At 35.2% G+C, this 17,904-nt stretch overlaps 2 protein-coding genes across 11 annotated transcripts; both read left to right on the forward strand.

Moving 5' to 3' along the window:
* Positions 1–34: 34 nt before the first annotated feature.
* LOC107217602 (small glutamine-rich tetratricopeptide repeat-containing protein alpha) lies at positions 35–3,490 on the forward strand. Of its 3 annotated transcripts, none has more exons than XM_015655192.2 (4): positions 35–85; positions 682–1,023; positions 1,322–1,810; positions 1,999–3,490. In XM_015655192.2, the coding sequence occupies exons 2-4, from the start codon at positions 704–706 to the stop codon at positions 2,108–2,110; spliced, it is 921 nt and encodes a 306-aa protein (XP_015510678.1). In that variant the 5' UTR covers positions 35–85; positions 682–703; the 3' UTR covers positions 2,111–3,490. The 3 variants fall into 3 exon arrangements, with proteins under 3 accessions (XP_015510678.1, XP_015510677.1, XP_015510676.1); XM_015655191.2 differs by having other exon boundaries at positions 53–220; XM_015655190.2 differs by having other exon boundaries at positions 54–224.
* Positions 3,491–4,555: 1,065 nt separating this feature from the next.
* Positions 4,556–14,140, forward strand: LOC107217624 (ras-like GTP-binding protein Rho1). 8 transcript variants are annotated; one of them, XM_015655220.2, is made up of 5 exons: positions 4,621–4,707; positions 7,485–7,569; positions 11,324–11,484; positions 11,663–12,046; positions 12,142–14,140. In XM_015655220.2, the coding sequence occupies exons 2-5, from the start codon at positions 7,512–7,514 to the stop codon at positions 12,178–12,180; spliced, it is 642 nt and encodes a 213-aa protein (XP_015510706.1). In that variant the 5' UTR covers positions 4,621–4,707; positions 7,485–7,511; the 3' UTR covers positions 12,181–14,140. The 8 variants fall into 8 exon arrangements, with proteins under 8 accessions (XP_015510710.1, XP_015510706.1, XP_046598241.1 ...); XM_046742285.1 differs by lacking the exon at positions 4,621–4,707 and adding an exon at positions 4,931–5,464; XM_046742286.1 differs by lacking the exon at positions 4,621–4,707 and adding an exon at positions 5,537–5,618.
* The last annotated feature ends 3,764 nt before the right edge of the window (positions 14,141–17,904 follow it).

A 17,904-nucleotide genomic window follows, 5' to 3' on the forward strand; every position in this document is an offset into this window, starting at 1 on the left:
CGGCAGTCTCACTTACGTATTTACTCTATGCTCAAAGCGTTAGCCGGCCGCAGCAGTTCAATCTTTTTGGTTATAGGTATAAGTTGTACGTACAAAAAAGGTGATCCGGCCTACCAGCCGAGTAGACACGTAGAAATTTTTATCCTAATCAATCGTTTGCTGTCGCCGCTTTTGCGCTGGTACCACTCGTTTTAACACGTTCACTATCAATTCTTTAAAGGCAGGTTCGTTTATCACACTTTACCATCAATTATGTCGGTATTTATCAACGCGCCTATTTACTCTCGACGCAATACGGATAACAAGTCTAAAAGCAAGTCCTCACCACAAGTTGATGCATACATCGATATTTAAAAACAATAATTCCGTAAGACGTGAAGTCGGACGCGTAAGATGTGCGAAAAGCGGGTAAAACTTGGCGGTTAATTTCCCACTGAGGATGAATGAGCAGATAATCACCGTCCGTAATGATTTCAAATTTTTTTTTTCGCCACCTCATTCCACAAAAAATGGTTCTCTGCGAATTTCTAACGCACAAGAAAGAAATGAATCCATATTCGATTGAATAACTTTAAAGATGGTTCTGCTATTCTTTTATTTGTTCCTTATTTCTATCTTTCTTTCTTGTTAAAAATGTGAATCGGCGGTCTTGATAACTCAAAGACTTTGTTTCTTTTCCAGTAATTATTAACTCAAACTCAAGATGGCAGTAAAAGGATTAATTGCATCGGTTGTGCAGTTATTAACGCAGCAATTGGAGGATGGCGATCTGTCGGATAATTCAAGGGAGAGCTTGGAGGTTGCAATTCAATGTTTGGAAAGTGCCTACAACGTTCAAGCTTCCGATGCTTTGCCCAACATTAATTTGTTAGAATTATACCAAAATGCTGTCGACAATGCCAAACCTGATTTTGGACCTCCGGCTACGCCCGAGGCCAAAGCTGAAGCTGAAAGACTCAAAAATGAGGGAAACAACCTTATGAAAGCTGAGAAACACCATGAAGCTTTAGCTAATTACACAAAGTAGGTGAAACATTAACGAAATCATTTAAAATGTATCAAAGACTCGCAATATTCCTTGCCGATGAAACTTTAATTCGTTTTGTGATTTAAGCGGCCGATTTTAAGAGAACGAAGAATATTTCTAACATGATTCTGAATACTTGATTCTTGCTCTTGTTATTGGTACTGATCAGAATTTTTCTGTAAAATCTTAAATCATTGAAAGGTCGAGAGGCTGTCAAGAAATAATAATAATAACAAGTGATTTTGTTTGCGATGAAAATATTGCAATAAAATACTTTGATCTCTATTGTTTCAGAGCCATTCAATTGGACAGCCGCAACGCGGTGTATTACTGCAACCGAGCGGCGGTGCATAGTAAAATAGGAAATCATGCTCAAGCGATAAAGGACTGTCATACAGCACTTGCGATAGATCCTTCTTACAGCAAGGCTTATGGACGTTTAGGGCTAGCTTATTCAAGTTTAGACAAGCACAAAGAGGCCAAACAGAGTTATCAAAAGGCATTGGAAATGGAACCGGGTAACGAGAGTTACAAAATGAACTTACAATTGTCCGAAGAGAAACTTGCCCAGCAGGGCGTAGGCTACATGGTTCTTGGAAATAATTCGGCTGGAGGAGCAGGAGGAGCTGCACCCAATATGGATTTGAGCTCCTTACTCAGTAACCCTGCGCTTCGAAATATGGCTCGTTTAATGCTCTCTGACCCTGGAATGCAAAACATGATGAGTGATTTAATGAGCGGAAATGTAGAACAAGGAGGCCGAATGGAAGCTCTGATCGAGGCGTAAGAAATCAATCTATTATTATCACGAATGTGAAATGAAAACTTGACGCATCGGGTATTTAAAAATTCATATTGTAAACAAATATTTACAATCTCATTTTTTTATGTAATCTCATATTCATAGAGTTTACATGTAATCATGCTATGCTCGGAATGTTCTAATGGCAAAAATTGGTGTATTTTTCTAGGGGTCAACAGCTGGCACAGCAAATGCAGAGTGCAAATCCTGATCTGATAGATTCTCTGAGACGTCAAATGGGAGGAAATCCGAACGATCCAGAACCTCCGCAAGAAAATTGAAAATCCCGAATAAGACTGCCCCGTTTAAAGAAAAAATCATTCTTTGAGTCGTTATTTTCATTATCAACTGTGCAGAAATATGTAGAGTACCTCGGTATTCTTTAAAATTTTCCCTCTCATTGTTAGAATTATAAAATTCCCGAAATCTCGTCACCGTCACTGACCATCGTCTAAATCTTTAACGATTTGATAAACACACGTCTGATCTACACGTTTTTCCTTCTAAATGACTTGTTGAAGAATTACATGAACTACAGCAACGAATACAACCTGTTTTCAAAATTCAATGAAAACAAGCCTGAAATATGCTCTTTAAAAAGCATTAAGGTGGTCGCGATTCTTAAAAACCGACGTCCCTCGTATACATGTTTCTTTAATAAAATAGACTCTATTATGCAGGCCGTAAAATTTACATGTGTTTGATCAATTCCGGTCCAACTTTTTAAAGTACCACAATGAAATACATTATTATTTCGTAAATTTCGGCAGTCATTTTGAAATGCAGTTTTATTTTATAAAGGAAATCATGATTGAGTTGAAACAAAAATTCATCCTGCGTTTCAAACTTTGCAAAAGTTGGATCTTATTTTCAAACGCAATTTCCAAATACGCTAGAATATGACGATAGAAATGGTGACGAGAGGATTTTTCATCGATTTTGCCATCTTAAATTTTACACAAGACAGCATAGACCTAAGAAAGTCTGGTTATTCCGTAGAACGGGCTGTTTATCGATTCCGGAAACTGAAAGCAACCTAATTTAGGCGAATTTTTAGAGAGTAAAGAGGTATTGGACATTGTATAATATTAGAGATTAGGAAGGCTATTTCATTGGTATTCCAATAACTTATGCGATAGCGCACCACATTGTAACTATTTTTTTCCTCTGTTCGTTCTATTCGATGTTTCGCTTAGGCTTCCGTTTTCTATTTTTGTACATATATATTGCAAAATGGTTTCACGAAAATATACGTTTTTAATACGTATCATGTTTAAACACTATACGTATAAGTATAGCACACGAATAAACGACGATGATTTGCTGCATTTTCGGATTGATCAATGATCGATTGTAAACCTTTAGCAAAAGTTAAGTAATATATGCCTCAATATTATACGAATTGTTGAGTATAATTATGAAGTGAATGCTGTAAAAACTGAGAAAAAAATCAGGGGAAGAATCATGCTAAAAAATCGCCCCTTAAATTATCTGTACACATGCATACATATATACTTACACTTAGGTAGATGCATAGTGTAAAAGCAAATGGGAAAAATCACAATATTATACTAATTTATAAGGTGTTAAATAAAGTATAGACGATTATAAATGAATTAACAATTCAAATTGTGAAATCAATTAATCGATATAGCAAACAATTCTTGTTCCGAATAACTTTCCCTCTCGTTTGACAATGCACTCTGAATTTAGATATACCGTATTTATTATTGTGATCTGGTGGCTGGTACAGGAGAGTCAATAACGAAACTTTACGTTGAATTTTGAAAGAATAACACAGAAGTGAGACAAATAGCATGGTATCGAATAAATTTGAAATTTATCCACGCCGAGAATACGAAAAAACGAATGACCATTTGCTGTAATTTTGCGAAGTACATACACCATGACCTACCCCTGGACCCTGATTCTTCATTCTCCTCATCGGTCTGTTTACAATAATCATCATAAATCAAGCAAAGTTCGTTGATTCCGGTATGTGTCATAGGATGACGTCATGCGATTACCGTGCACGCACACACAGATTTAGTATTGTGCGAATATGTGTATATTACTACGTGACTGGGACGGTTGAACGGACGTGGTTCGTACTCCTTACATATGTATACACGCATGCGATAACACAAATAAGCAACTAGGTACACAGGTATACAGATTTTACATGGATTTTACAGCACACGTCGATACAACTCAATCGTGATTGCCCGCGCCGGCTGAGGTCATCCACTAATATACAGTCATACATCGTTGCATGCGCTAGTATACCATGTATGTACGTATGCGTGCATTAGATTTATATACGTATACGAAAAATTCGCGATCGTAAATTGATTGTACGTAGTTAAAAACTAGTAGAAAAAAATGAAACTACATATACGTTACATCTACCTAGTACATATGTAAATACAGACATACGGTAAATTTAATACTGATTCAATGCCAGTGATTTATGTGTTTATATGAATGTACGTGCTTATAAAATGTATAATGAATCAATTATAATTATTCATATTTCAATTTTTTACGCGCCGCGCCTCGCGTTTGTTCATCCCTCTCCCGTGGCAATATCTCACACTTCCGCGACGGTGGCGCGGCCATGCAGGGGTAAGCTAAAATGGCGCCACCATCGCATTTTTGGTACCAAGCAGCTACCCCCTCCGGGTATCACCGCGATCTGTGATTGGGTTAAGCTTCTGACGTCATACGATTGCCGCGTTACAATTGGTCGAGATTCCGCGAGTCTCTCCCCCACAACGTGACCCGGGCGCCCCGTGCCTCACCGCGGCGAGATTATTGAGGTGTGGTCATCGAGGGGGCGGCAGCCATTTTCTTGACTATCTGTCGCATACGATTTCAGGTAAATACGCAATTATATTTTAAAATAATCCGTTACCGTGGGGTTGTGCGATACTGTGCCGCGTTACGTGTCCCATTTACGTTACTCGTATCGAAGTTTCGTTCTCGCGACAGTTTTTCCGATATACGAAAAACTCGCAGCTCGCGAACACGGCGTTTGTTTTTCTTTTCTCACATACTCTATACGTACACACGGAGAGAGAGAGAGAGAGAGAGCGACGGACATACACACATATACGCACACATACACACGTATACATAACGAACACCTATTCATTCTGAAAGAACAAGAATATATTTACAACAGAAAAAAAAAGATAAAACGAAACGAAACACGAAGTGAGGAAAATAGGAAACTCAGAGAGAACGGGAGAGCGATCGAGCGAGTGAGAGAAAGAAAAAGAAAGAGTGAGAGAGTAAGAACGATACGTGGTGGTTAAATACGGGAATAGGTGTGGTAGATGAAATAGTCACGCACTGTAGAGTGGAAAACAAGCTCTACGTACGGAGTAAGGAAGCGTATCCGCAGGCTTCGAGGATTAAAAAGAAGGGTATAGGGAAAGGGATATAAAAAGGAACGTAATCGCAGAGAGAAAAAAAAAAGAAGATCGCATAATCAGTGGTCATCATCGGGCGGGGACAATCTGGTGTTAAAAATCGTGTGTTTTTTTCTTGTGTTTCGTGCGCCGAAGTCGGAGGCAAAGCGGTCCGAGGGTAGTTTCCTATCTCTCTCTCTACGCGTTGCCCTGCTACCGATTGTGAGTATATGTATGCCGCATATTGTGCGTCTCTTGCGTGTTTCTGCCCGTGTGCGTGTCGTGTGCATGTGTGTGCATGTACATACATCGTAGGTACGTGCGTGCGTGCGTCTAAGTTCAGTTAAAGCAAGAATCTGGTAATATTGAACTTTCAGTAAGTAAGCAAGTTACCAATCATATCTATAAGTAAGTACGCAAGTAACTTTCCGAGTTACGAAGAAAGATTCGATCATCATCGTCACCCATCGTCGTCATCGCCGCCGCCGCCGCCTTGAACCGTTTATTTTACACAGATTAGGGCGCAGGGGGAGGGGCGAAAGTTTCAGAGCAATCTTTAACTACACGCGATTTTAGACGTCGTATTACTGGGGTCGTTAGCAAGTAGCTTATAATCGTCATATTCATCGTACAAAGTGTTGTGCAAAATACATCGATTCATCAAGGACGAGAGAAAAACGGTTATAACAATAGAATATCTTAATATCATCATCATAATCATCATCATCATTATTCTTATCTTTGCCCTATACCGCAACTTGGGTTATCGTTGAAAGTATTCCTCATTTCCCGAGGCATCGTTACTTATGTGCAGCTGAATTTTGTTTCCTACAAATCTACTCACTTTTGTACTACAGGTACCGTGTGTAAAAATTGATTTTTCTAAACGTCGTCTACCTTCGCCAACATCATTCTCATCTACCGGAAAGAAACTATTACGTTTTCACTTGCTATCGACTCGTCGACTCGATGCAGCCCCACCCTTGTATAGTTCAAAACAATTGACAAATTTCATTTCCTTGGCATAGATTACTCGCATTTTTTTCTTTATTTCAACGGTTATTCCAGTTGCATCGCCATTTTTCCTCCATTCTTATACACTGTGCATAACTCGGCTCCGTCCCCGTTCCCACATTTGTCCTTTTGATTCTTGTTCACACGTAGCTTTGGTAAAAATAATATCCGGATATCAACGGCGTATAGCGCCGTGGTGAAGTTGAAAAACGAAAATTCATATCGGTGAAAAAGACTAGAATCCGTCATGGATTAGAAGCGTGATTGTTATTTATCGATGAGTCATGAAGTAGTGTTGCAACGTGATCATTAATATACTACTGTATTGTACATACACAAACGTATGCTGCAAAGGTGTTAGTATATTTCTTTGTAAAGTGTTGTAATTCTTTATTTGAGAAAAAAAAACATATATATTATATATACATACATACATATATATATATATCAATATATATGTAGGATTCGATATTTTTGTTGCTATGAGAAAAAGAGGAGAAAGAACAGCAGTAGTATCAGCGGCTTGTACAGTACAATAGGAATGATATCGCTTATATGTATACGATGTTTTTTTTTTCCGTCCTGTGCCAATGTTCTTCGCATGTGTTAATAATTTTTGCAAGATTATTCGGCGTCTCAGTATATAGATATATAAATATACATAATATTCATAAATTATTAATTTTGACGGAAAGAGAAGATGAACGAAGATGGGGTGAAAAATAACAAGAAAACAACGCGTCTTGCAAAGAACTCTCAGTAGTATGCCATCTTGTTTTCTTTTTTCTTTCCTTCTTATTAACTCGAATACAATTAAACATTTCCATTAAATGAGCCTTCAGTGATTTATCCCAATACGTAAATGAGTGATATATCTTTTGTGCATACGTATCGTTCGTCCTCATAGTTGGCTGTTAGTTTGGTGTTTTGTCCTCTTAGTCGGATAAAAAAACAAACGCTTAGCGTGTTTTCATTTGTTCGTTTATTTTACTGAATTATTTATTTGAAAAGAGTGCGAAAAAGTGATTACTTATTGTAGAAAGTAGCAATCCCGACTCTTTGATTACTTTTGTTTTTATTTTTCATACATTTGACACTAAAAGAGACGTGTGCCCATAAATAACAGTGTAAAGAAGTTTAAAGATCAATTTTTCTAATTGTGTGGTTATTTGCGATGGTCTCCCAGCTCGCTATCCATTCTAACATATAAAATCTCCACTTAAAACAGAGAGACGCTGAAAGAAAGACTTAAAACATGGGATGCATTGTGGGCCGGAGACTCGGCCCTGACGATACTGGGTACCCTGGATCAGGTACGGCCCAGTATATTTCTTTTAAAGCTTTAGCTCTCGTAGGTCCAGAGATTTTACCAAAGAAATATTTTCACCTCGTTTATCGTATATCGTTTTACAGCTTGTCACAACGTCCGATAAAATCTTCCAATTCGTTTGTTACGTACGACAAGACCGAGCAGCAGTCGATATTCGCGCATTTTTTAAAATTCTCACGGAACTCTACTAACAATATTCATTTATTGCGTTGTACTTTTTTTCGGGCAGGGTTTTGAAATCACCAGATTAGCAATTTGCAGCAGTTAGGTATGTAGTTTCAATTTGTAATAGATACGTCAAAATCGACTTTGATCTCTTCGCATTGACGCTTTTGAACCAGGAATTTGTAAACATGTGTAACGATGTGTTTTATGCTGCAAAGTTTCTCAGGATTTGACTCTAGCACCTTGTTTTACAAAATTTCCTGTTTTGATGCATCAAAGTTTCAACGATCAGAGGTTGTTTCAATATGGTCAAACTTGAAACATCAATTCTCAGAGTTGATATATTTAACGATGACTTTGTCTAATTTGGCAAATAATTCTTACATTCTAAATATACATCCGCGATTTTCTCAGAAACGTCTTACCGCGGATGAATTTTCTGAACGAATTTCTCACTATCGCATACAAAATGAAATCTATACCCTTTAGATATGTACAATTTATTGTCAGTTTCGTTGACAAATCACAGTTGGAACATATTTTGTCGGACAGTGAGTTTTATCGATACTACAATAGTGCTCTATCGGTAATAATGTACACACATATATATATTTATAATGTATATAAAACATATACATATTACATAGATATTTTTAATATCTGTAAAACATTTTTTTTTTTTAAATTTTTTTTTTCATTTTGTACCTTTCTTTGCTACTATCGTATTGCAGGATTGGAATGAAAATATTGCCGGTAAATACGTAGATGGAAATTGTTTATCAAGTTGAGAGAGTAAAAGAGAGCATGAAAGCGAAACAGAAGAAGCAGATTTAAATATTAGCGTTTTTTTCTTTCGTTTTTCTTTTTTTTTTTTTTTCTTTTCTTTCTTTTCTAAGTAAATAAATAAAACAACTATTTTGAGATCAATTGTACGAAAGCAATAGTTCGAACAAGGCGACAAAGTTTTCTAAAACTGTGAGCACGAAAGACCTCGTCATCGTCACTTTGACAATGATCGGAAAATTGGTTCAAAAGTTGTTTGTGATGTTGTTATCTCTTTGCTGTTCAAATCCGTAGCAAAGTTTGTATGAATGAAAGAAAAAAATTTTAGGGCGATTTTTAACAACGCGTAGCAGCAACAGGGTTTGAAAAATAAGAAAAATGTGTACTGCAAATTATATAGGAAACATATGAATTATTGTGAATTGAAAATAATATTCTTGATCAAATACTGGGGGAAATACACAACATCGGTCTTAAAGATTTGAATCACTCTTTGATTTTTGAGAGTGTTGATGAGTGTTCGCTTTGTGTGGTCTGAAGTCCTTGTAAATAAGTCTATCTTGAGATAACGCTACTTAGCTACCCAGGCAAAAATTTGCTAATAGTCCTTGATTTGTTTGTTACTTTTTCGCGTCATTGTCTTGTGCTTTTCATGTTACTACAGTGATTTGCTTCATTAATTCAATGCAAAAAATAATAATTATTGCACGTTATTATTCTGCGCACAGGTGTTTAATTTTGATGTTAGGATCTCTTTGTTTGCTACTTATTTTATCAGGAAAAACTAAATAAATTCACACTCTTAAGGAACGTGAAGTCCCCTTTACGTAAGATAGCAATGACTCACTGTTGATAATTCGTTGAAAGGAACAATAAAACTTGAGTCTCATTTTTTTTTTTCTAATCATCTTCCATATTCTTACTTCAGTTCTATTTATACAGGTTCTATTGATTTGTCGTTACAAATTACATCGATTATCAGATTAAAAACTATCAACTCAAAATTATATTTGTATTTTTTTTTTTTTTCTCGAATTATTTTCTTCGTTACGATTGAAGATTTTGCCGGCAAAACAACTGTATTTACTGACAATGCTTTTATTATTATTGCGTATTTTTTGCCATCGCCTGACCGTTTGTAGATCTCCTTTCAAAAAAATGAAAATGACTTTCAGTATCCTGTATTGCTGTTATTAGTATTATTATTGGTGTGTTTTGCTTGACTCTTTTTGATATTGCTTCACTTAGCGTCTTAACATTAATTACAGCTCAATGCGTATATCAATTGTAATTTCTTCTCTTAGGCCGCAGTTAAGAAAAATGGCAACATCCGTTGCTGAGCGAACTTAATTTACATTTAAGAATCTCTTTACTGCTATAGCATGTCGGCAGTCTGCAATATAATTATCATGGCCTCTATTTCCTCTGTAAATATTGTTATCAAACCTGATAGCAAATTCTTATCATCACGTTCAACGCCACCCTTTTGCTCGTCACATTTCAACACTTTTGTATAGTTTCAGACTAGAAATATCCATGGTAAGGATATGTTACATACTTTGAAAATATTTTTTAATTACTTTTGGCAATTTAAAAGTCTTCCCATCAATCGCTTCCATCATTTTTCCATTTTACAAAAGATGCGAAGCCAACTTCCGCCCCTCCTTTCTTTTCTTTGTCTTTTTTTTTTCCATCTCGATAAATAAACACGCAATTTCAAACGAGTATTACATTCTCACTTTTAGTATCTGACACAATATCACAGAGAGCTAGAGTATAGACAGGAGAAAATAGAAGGGGGAAATGGAAAAGATTAATCGTCAATAATGGTGTAAGGTATCAAAGAAAAATTATTGTCCACTAGCCATGTACTCGTACCTGATACTGAACTATCTAGAGATAAATTCAACGTATTATCTTTATCTTTCTTTCCAAGAACATATGTGGCCGCTGATTATTTTGGTGAATGACATAATCATTCTTGCGTAGAAAAATTAATTCCTTCTCCCGTCTGGCATTAAAGATATTCCCTGAATATTACCACAATCGCTCGATGGTCAATCTGTTCTTTCTTTTTTCCACATTTCTAAAATCGAAGAAAGAAAAGTCAGCGAAGTTAAATTATTATTTGAACAGCTTACTTTTCCCCTTATCTTTCCATTACCGAATTTCTACTACTTTTTGAATGTTACAGAGGCAAATGCAGCCGATTCTATAATGCCGTGTACACGTGTTGTATGTATGTGTATGAATGTATAACGCAATTATTAGCTGTATTTAAACGTTTTTAGCTGACCAAAATAAATAAATAACTGCATCTGGAAGCACAGTTATGTATTATTTTTTATTTTTTAAGGCAAATAGTTTGTCAATAACATATTACGACACGCTTTGATTAGTCAAATATCGAATAATTGTACAAAGAGAGTAAACATAACACAGTGCACATCCTTAAATATCCCCTTGGTTTTAATAAATAGAAGCTTTTAAAGGGAGCTTGTTTTTAAAGTAATAAGCATAAGCATAATAAATAAACATATAGATAGATATCTCCCACGAGTATTGCGATTAGAAAATAGTTAATTAAATATCTATTTCACACTTAGCACCGAGTATATAAAATATAAGTACACGTAACACCGTCCTCTAAATAATTACATGTAGTGCTAAAGTATAGAGGTTCAAAAAACAGTACGATAAAAAATTCTTAGAACTGCTTTTTGTCTACCTCAATCAAAGACTAAGTTTCTTAATAATTTTCCTAATTCGTTGTATCTCTTATCTCACAGGATTCATGGCGGCTATAAGAAAGAAACTGGTGATCGTGGGTGATGGTGCCTGTGGTAAAACTTGTCTCCTGATCGTTTTTAGCAAAGATCAATTCCCCGAGGTTTATGTACCTACCGTATTTGAAAATTATGTCGCGGACATCGAAGTGGACAGCAAACAGGTAACTATGATTTAAACCTAAAAGGATATCGAATACTGTTTTCACCTTTGTATATAACAATTCTATAGTTGTAAATTCTCTATTATTTCTGAGAGATTAAATATTGACAGAACATTTGCCGATTCATTCGTTTTCTTCTTAACCCCAGACGTGAATTGAAAATTGTCTTTTTTTTCAGGTCGAACTAGCCCTTTGGGACACGGCTGGTCAGGAGGATTACGACAGGCTTCGTCCACTGTCTTATCCGGACACAGACGTTATTCTGATGTGTTTCTCCATCGACAGTCCCGATTCCTTGGAGAACATTCCCGAAAAATGGACACCAGAGGTCAAACATTTTTGTCCCAATGTGCCGATAATATTGGTCGGTAACAAAAAAGACCTTCGTAATGATCCCGGTACAATTAAAGAACTTGGAAAGATGAAACAAGAGCCAGTCAAACCTGAAGAAGGACGTGCAATGGCCGAAAAAATTAACGCCTTCGCATACCTAGAGTGTTCTGCCAAAAGCAAGGAGGGAGTGCGGGAAGTTTTTGAAACAGCAACCAGAGCTGCGTTGCAGGTAACAAATGGAGACCTTTTAAGAAAATCTGATTCCAATTTTCGATGGTCTTAGCTTATTCGTTCGTTTTTAATTTTTGTTCTTTTTTGCTATAGGTGAAGAAGAAGAAGAAGGGAAGGTGTAGGCTTCTTTAAGAAGTAATCCTGGCTGGGCCAAATATGATAAAGATAGTATGGCATTGCCGAGGAAGCATTGCGTGTGCTCATCTTAGGTCTCTTGGCCCCCGTAAAAACCCATAACATAAAATAATATCTTACCTTTAATTAATTATTTTACATAACAAAAATAGGACAACGTCTAACGCGCGACCTGCCGTTGTACGACACAAGAATCCCCGGAAAAAAACAAAGAGAGTAACAGAGAAAGAGGTGACAAATTCTACTTTGTCAGATTGGAGAAAAAGAAGACAAAACAGAGAGTGAGAGAGAGAAATGCAGAGAGAGAGAGAGAGACCGCGAACAAGGGAAAATCGAAAAACTAGGGATAAAACAAAAACAAACAAAAAAAAAAAAAACGCGAGGAAAACAAACAAAACGCAAAGAACAAGAACAACAAATACACGTTGAAACACGAGATAACAATTATCCAAAATGTATTTTTCAAAGTTAACGAATTGTGTTTCACGTTCGAGCGATTAAAACGATCATAAAATGAATTTTTAATTATTATAAATAATTATTATTATCTTTAGTACTATAATAATAATAAATCTTACCGCTATTATTTTAAATATTATTATTATCATTATTATTATTATTACCATTATTATCATTACACGAAAATACGTTCTCTTTACATTCTTTTTAATTCTACATATTGTGTAGTCATTATGATTATTATTACTATTATTTTTATTATCACACCATATTATTTCGAGAACTAACGAATGATACGCGAGTAATTAATTGTTAACTTACGAAAATGATTGATTTTTTTTTTCCTCGAGGATAACTATGAAGATATAGGTTTTTGAAAGACAAAAGATACTTAACGACATTTTTAGTAGAAGCACTGTAGAAAATCATGAAAAAAGAAAATAATAAAAAAAAGAGTAATAAAACGAATTTGAATAAGTTACGTTTTAACGTGTTCGCATATTTGCATTTTGGAATATTACGTGTTAATTCTTACAGTATTGCATTTCTCGCGTAAATTGAAAAGATACTTGTTTTTATTTTTATGCGTGAACGTATTTTTTGGTACATTTTTGTTTATTTTTCTTAAGCACAAAATCAGTTCGATAAACTCCTTATTTGCGTTTCATTTATGTAATTATTTTTATTTTTAGTTTTCAACGAATGCATTGCTGTAATACAAAAATTAACAGCTATTACCTTGTAACTTTACATTTATGTCCTGCGATTGTTTAATTTTTCCCAGTCATCGCATTTGTTTGGGAAATAGTTAATTTCCTTTGGTTCAAACGATAGATCCAACCACGAAAGCGTTTAAGATACTAAAACCACTGTGCTAAACCGTCTTAACGTGTCAGTAGTAATTACAGTATCAAATTCAGTAATACATACATGATTTGAATACTCGCAAATCAAGCTCGGAAAGAGAAATTAAAATTACAATCGTAATTGTATCTACTCCGTTATCGCACAGAGTAGATTTGTCTTTCCGAAAATTGCATCTCAAATTTCTTACTCTAATTATCAATGGATACCGAATAATGAACTAAGGTCTACTTTCTCAATTTTCGTAGGATAAATCATGGTTCAATATACCACTGTCCCGATGATCTTCTCGAATCATAAATTTTACAGGATCTAATAACGAGTAACAATAAATTAGATAAAAAATTCTTGTGCGCCACGACGGGAGGTTGCTTTTCCATCTTCCATAAATAGACATAGGTACTTGAATCAGATTTTATATCGTGAAAAGATTAGGCTAAACGCTTGTTATTATTATCAAAACTTATATTTTAATGCCTAGTTTTGCTAAGTTGAAGTAATAATATGACAATGAGCTGGTCGTTTGAGACGTGCAGTATTTGATAATGGAATGGTTTTAAGATCGATGCCATGCGACCAATGCTAGAACTGGGAATTAAGCGAAAAAAAAAAAATAAAATCTGGATAAAAATTATCATCATCGCGCGTGAAAATTTCTTTTTGCCAACAAAACACGTTTGCCACAATGAAGTTACTCTATTTAATAACTACTCCTTTATTAATTGTAATCATTCGTTATTTATTCAGATTGTTTGCTTTCACACACGTGTTTACAATATTGATTAGAAGGGGGGAAAAAACGAAAAGAAAATCACTTGAAAGCAGCGACAAAAAAAATGTAATTTTACGTACACGTATACTATTTACCTAAAACATCTCTGCCTTTTGCCTACTGCATTAAACTATTAGTGAATGACGCTAGCCTCCAATTTGCAAGTTTAACGTGAAGGTCATAGAAAGAATATCTTTTAAATTATTAAAATAAAATTAAAAAATGATACACCAAGTGAAGAAATAATTACGAAAACAGAATCATAAACGGTTCTTAGATTAATTTTTTCAAATGTTATGCTTATTACCGCGTTTGTAAAGCGGCATAAAGTGTATGAATAATCATACGTATTGTTGTTGGCTTCAAATTAACAACGCACACAGTTTTTCGCACACTACTTTAAACATATGCGGCTTTAGAGGGACAGTGTCTCTGACTTTTGAAGCGGAAGATTGCCTCTGCAGTTGGAAACGTTATTTATTACAAATTTAAACGTGGGACCGTAAATTGCGCAAGAGGGAATTTTCTTGCCTCTGACGTGCGACGTCATTTCTAACGTATATGTTTAAATCAAGTTTACCATCCCATTAAACAACATGGAATATCATTCCACTTTTCATAACTTATCGTTTTCTCTTTGTAACAAGAAAGTGAAATATCCGTAAAATCGTAACTGATAAGAAAACAATTAATTGACACCACCTCTGACCTTTGAGCCGGCTAATATTGTTGTTCAAGCAGGCTGGTGGAACAACAAAAATTGAGTTTATTTCTGAATGGAAAAAATAGGTAATCGTTGTGTCAATAGGTATGTACGTATACGTATAAGCAGCACGTAGAAATGTCTACATAACTGTGAATTTTGCTACCACGTAACTGTTGCCTACATAAAAATTAAACCTTTAAACTATATTGATATGAATTACGATGTAAACTACATAATACCAACTATTTTCAAACGTCGTATACTTATATCTATTATAAAGTATGAAAACTTGAAGACTCGATCGTTCTGAATATACTGACGACACAATACTATTTTTTCTTTTCTTTAAATAGCTTCCACGCTTAGGTAAGTATAAATAGTCTTTTCGCACAGAATACAAACATCTCAGATAAAATTACCAGACTTTTTCAATATAAAAAATTCAAATTGTTCGCACATCTAATGAATTGATCGATGATGTAAACGAAAGATTATAATGAGCAAAATGAAAATAATTAAGTGCAAAAAGAAATCCTTTCTAGCAAACATTATCTAATGCTTTGTTGCAAAGAAAAGACAAAACGGTTGGGTCAAAAAGAATTTACCCAGTAGTTACGTCACTCGGTTTATTTTAGCCTTTACTACTTTTTCAATATAAACAATAAGTGGATTCAACTCGTATCCGCGGGCCGAAGATTCAAATTGCGAATCAAATTGAACCTTGCAAACGTCATCTGCGCAAATAATATGGTTTTTACGGCATGGGCATTGAAAATTCCACTTTTTGTGGCAGTTTTCGTTTCGTAAAGTGACGCTTTATATAGCAGCGAACAAAGTTGCGGAATAAAGTCCTTATTTCGCAGTTTTGATGCGCAGTTCGAAGTGCGCATCCCAAACTGCCGAATAAAGTAGCTTCGTCGAACAGATCGCGACATAACCTCACTCTTCGTTTTGCTTTTCAATGCCCATACCGTAAAATAGCTATTTATGTGGCATGTCCGTAAACCGCCTGTTTTTTTGGCAAGCATAAAGATTTCAGAATGAGCTGAAAGCGAGCCCGAAGCGAGTACTGAAATTATCCGAGCCAAAAAACGGTTTACGCGCTATGTTCGCGCACGGTTTTTTTTTCTTATGAGGTATAAGATAATCACTAAAATAGAGAACCTGGTAAATACGTAAAACTATCAACTAGACCAAGATTGAAAATACGATGTTGGCATTTACCTGTTGGAAGATGATGCAGAAATCTTTGAAGAAATGGAAATAAATCTGAGTAGAATAAGCTCAACCCCTAAAATACGACATAGCTCTATAATTCTACAGTGAAATACAAACCGAACATGACCTATGAGCGATTTGAGAAAAAAAACTCTGACACTAAAACGATTGCAATAAAAGTAATATCTCGAGAACGGTGATAGATACGGCAAAACTAACGAAATTTGGTTGGTTACCTAAAGGCGAAATTAAATCGAGCAGGTAATCAGCTCATTGCAAGGACTTTCCCGGATTTTTTTTTTCATTTTAATTTGATTCTAATTTTCGAATCTAAAATCGCGAATATATAAAGATATATATAATATAGAATATCATAAAGACTGTTAAACCATTAAAAGAAACTACAGCTGATTAAATTTTACCACACTTTGTAATCATGATGACGGTGAACTACGTCGCTAAATCTATGTATCGGTGAAAACTAAATCAGACCTGAATCAGACCTAAGCCTAAAAATGGAAACGTTAATTTTTCAGTAGTATAGTCAATAAAACTTATTTACCTGAAACAGATGAAAATATAATTAGTGACATACGTCGATATAGACAAAAATATACTTAGCTTAAATAAGTAAAAAATATAATGAACTAAAAAGAGACAAATTAATTAGTTTCAACGGACAGAAGATTTGATTAGCTGAAAAGGAAAGAGGTCTGATTAGATGAAACATACAAAAAGTTTGCTTAGCTGAAAGAGACAGCAAGTTTTATTAACTGAAACAGGCGTAAAAGTTTTATTAACTGAAACAGACAGAAAGTTTGATGAGCTGAAACAGACAAAAGATTTCATTAGCTGAAACGGACAAAAAGTTTGAGGAGCTGAAAGAGACAAAAATTTTGATTAGCTGAAACACACGAAGATATGGGTAGCACAATCACATAAGTCCATACACTGACAAAAAATGGGTCGAGTCCAACTTGATATTCGCTTTAATATTCGTTGCTTCGATTATTGATTGTATTGATCAATAAAAAATATTCTACATTTTTTGAATCGACATCTCTCTCTGCTTTGAGTTACTAAAGTGAATATCTTTTTCAACTGAGCAGTCTATAGTTTTCAGTGCATTTGTTAAAATACTGGTTTTGTGGCCCTGAAACAAAAAAATAATACGATCAGTTAAACGAGTGTTTCTGTACATTTCAGATATATTTCATAAATACTTACGCCAAGATTCTCCACTATCACTATACACTACCGAGATTTTTGTGCCTGCGCGTTGAGCGCCGAGTATCAAGTGACGCGCTTTCTCTCATAACTAAAAGGTATCAAGTCCACGCGCAAAAGGCGTCGTGAAACTTGAAAACTTTATTATTCGTCAAAAAATTGACCGAAGAGCTGAAAAATCAGCACGTCGAGAGTGCGTAACTCTTTTATATACAGTTTGCAAAATCGACACGTAAAAAAACGTGCCCGATTCCCGTTATTAATTTACGCGCAAAAACCTGCGTCCAATTCTTGTGATTAATCTACGCGCAAAAGGCTACGTCCAATTCTGGTGATTAATCTACGCGCAAAAAGGCGCGACAGATTAAACTGTCAAAAAATTTGTATTATCTGGCACTTGTAATATACTATTTACAAAATCGATGCGTAAAAAAAAGTGCCTGATTCCGGTTATTAATTCACGCGCAAAAGGCTG

This window comes from Neodiprion lecontei, chromosome 5, assembly GCF_021901455.1.
Source record: "Neodiprion lecontei isolate iyNeoLeco1 chromosome 5, iyNeoLeco1.1, whole genome shotgun sequence".
In the NCBI taxonomy this organism is placed as follows: domain Eukaryota; kingdom Metazoa; phylum Arthropoda; class Insecta; order Hymenoptera; family Diprionidae; genus Neodiprion; species Neodiprion lecontei.

Coding starts and splice junctions, on each gene's coding strand:
- LOC107217624 (XM_015655220.2), top strand. CDS start 7,512: ATGGGATGCATTGTGGGCCGGAGACTCGGCCCTGACGATACTGGGTAC. Junction 11,485..11,662: donor TCGAAGTGGACAGCAAACAG/GTAACTATGATT, acceptor CTTTTTTTTCAG/GTCGAACTAGCCCTTTGGGA. Junction 12,047..12,141: donor CAACCAGAGCTGCGTTGCAG/GTAACAAATGGA, acceptor TTTTTGCTATAG/GTGAAGAAGAAGAAGAAGGG.
- LOC107217602 (XM_015655192.2), top strand. CDS start 704: ATGGCAGTAAAAGGATTAATTGCATCGGTTGTGCAGTTATTAACGCAG. Junction 1,024..1,321: donor GCTTTAGCTAATTACACAAA/GTAGGTGAAACA, acceptor CTATTGTTTCAG/AGCCATTCAATTGGACAGCC. Junction 1,811..1,998: donor ATGGAAGCTCTGATCGAGGC/GTAAGAAATCAA, acceptor GTATTTTTCTAG/GGGTCAACAGCTGGCACAGC.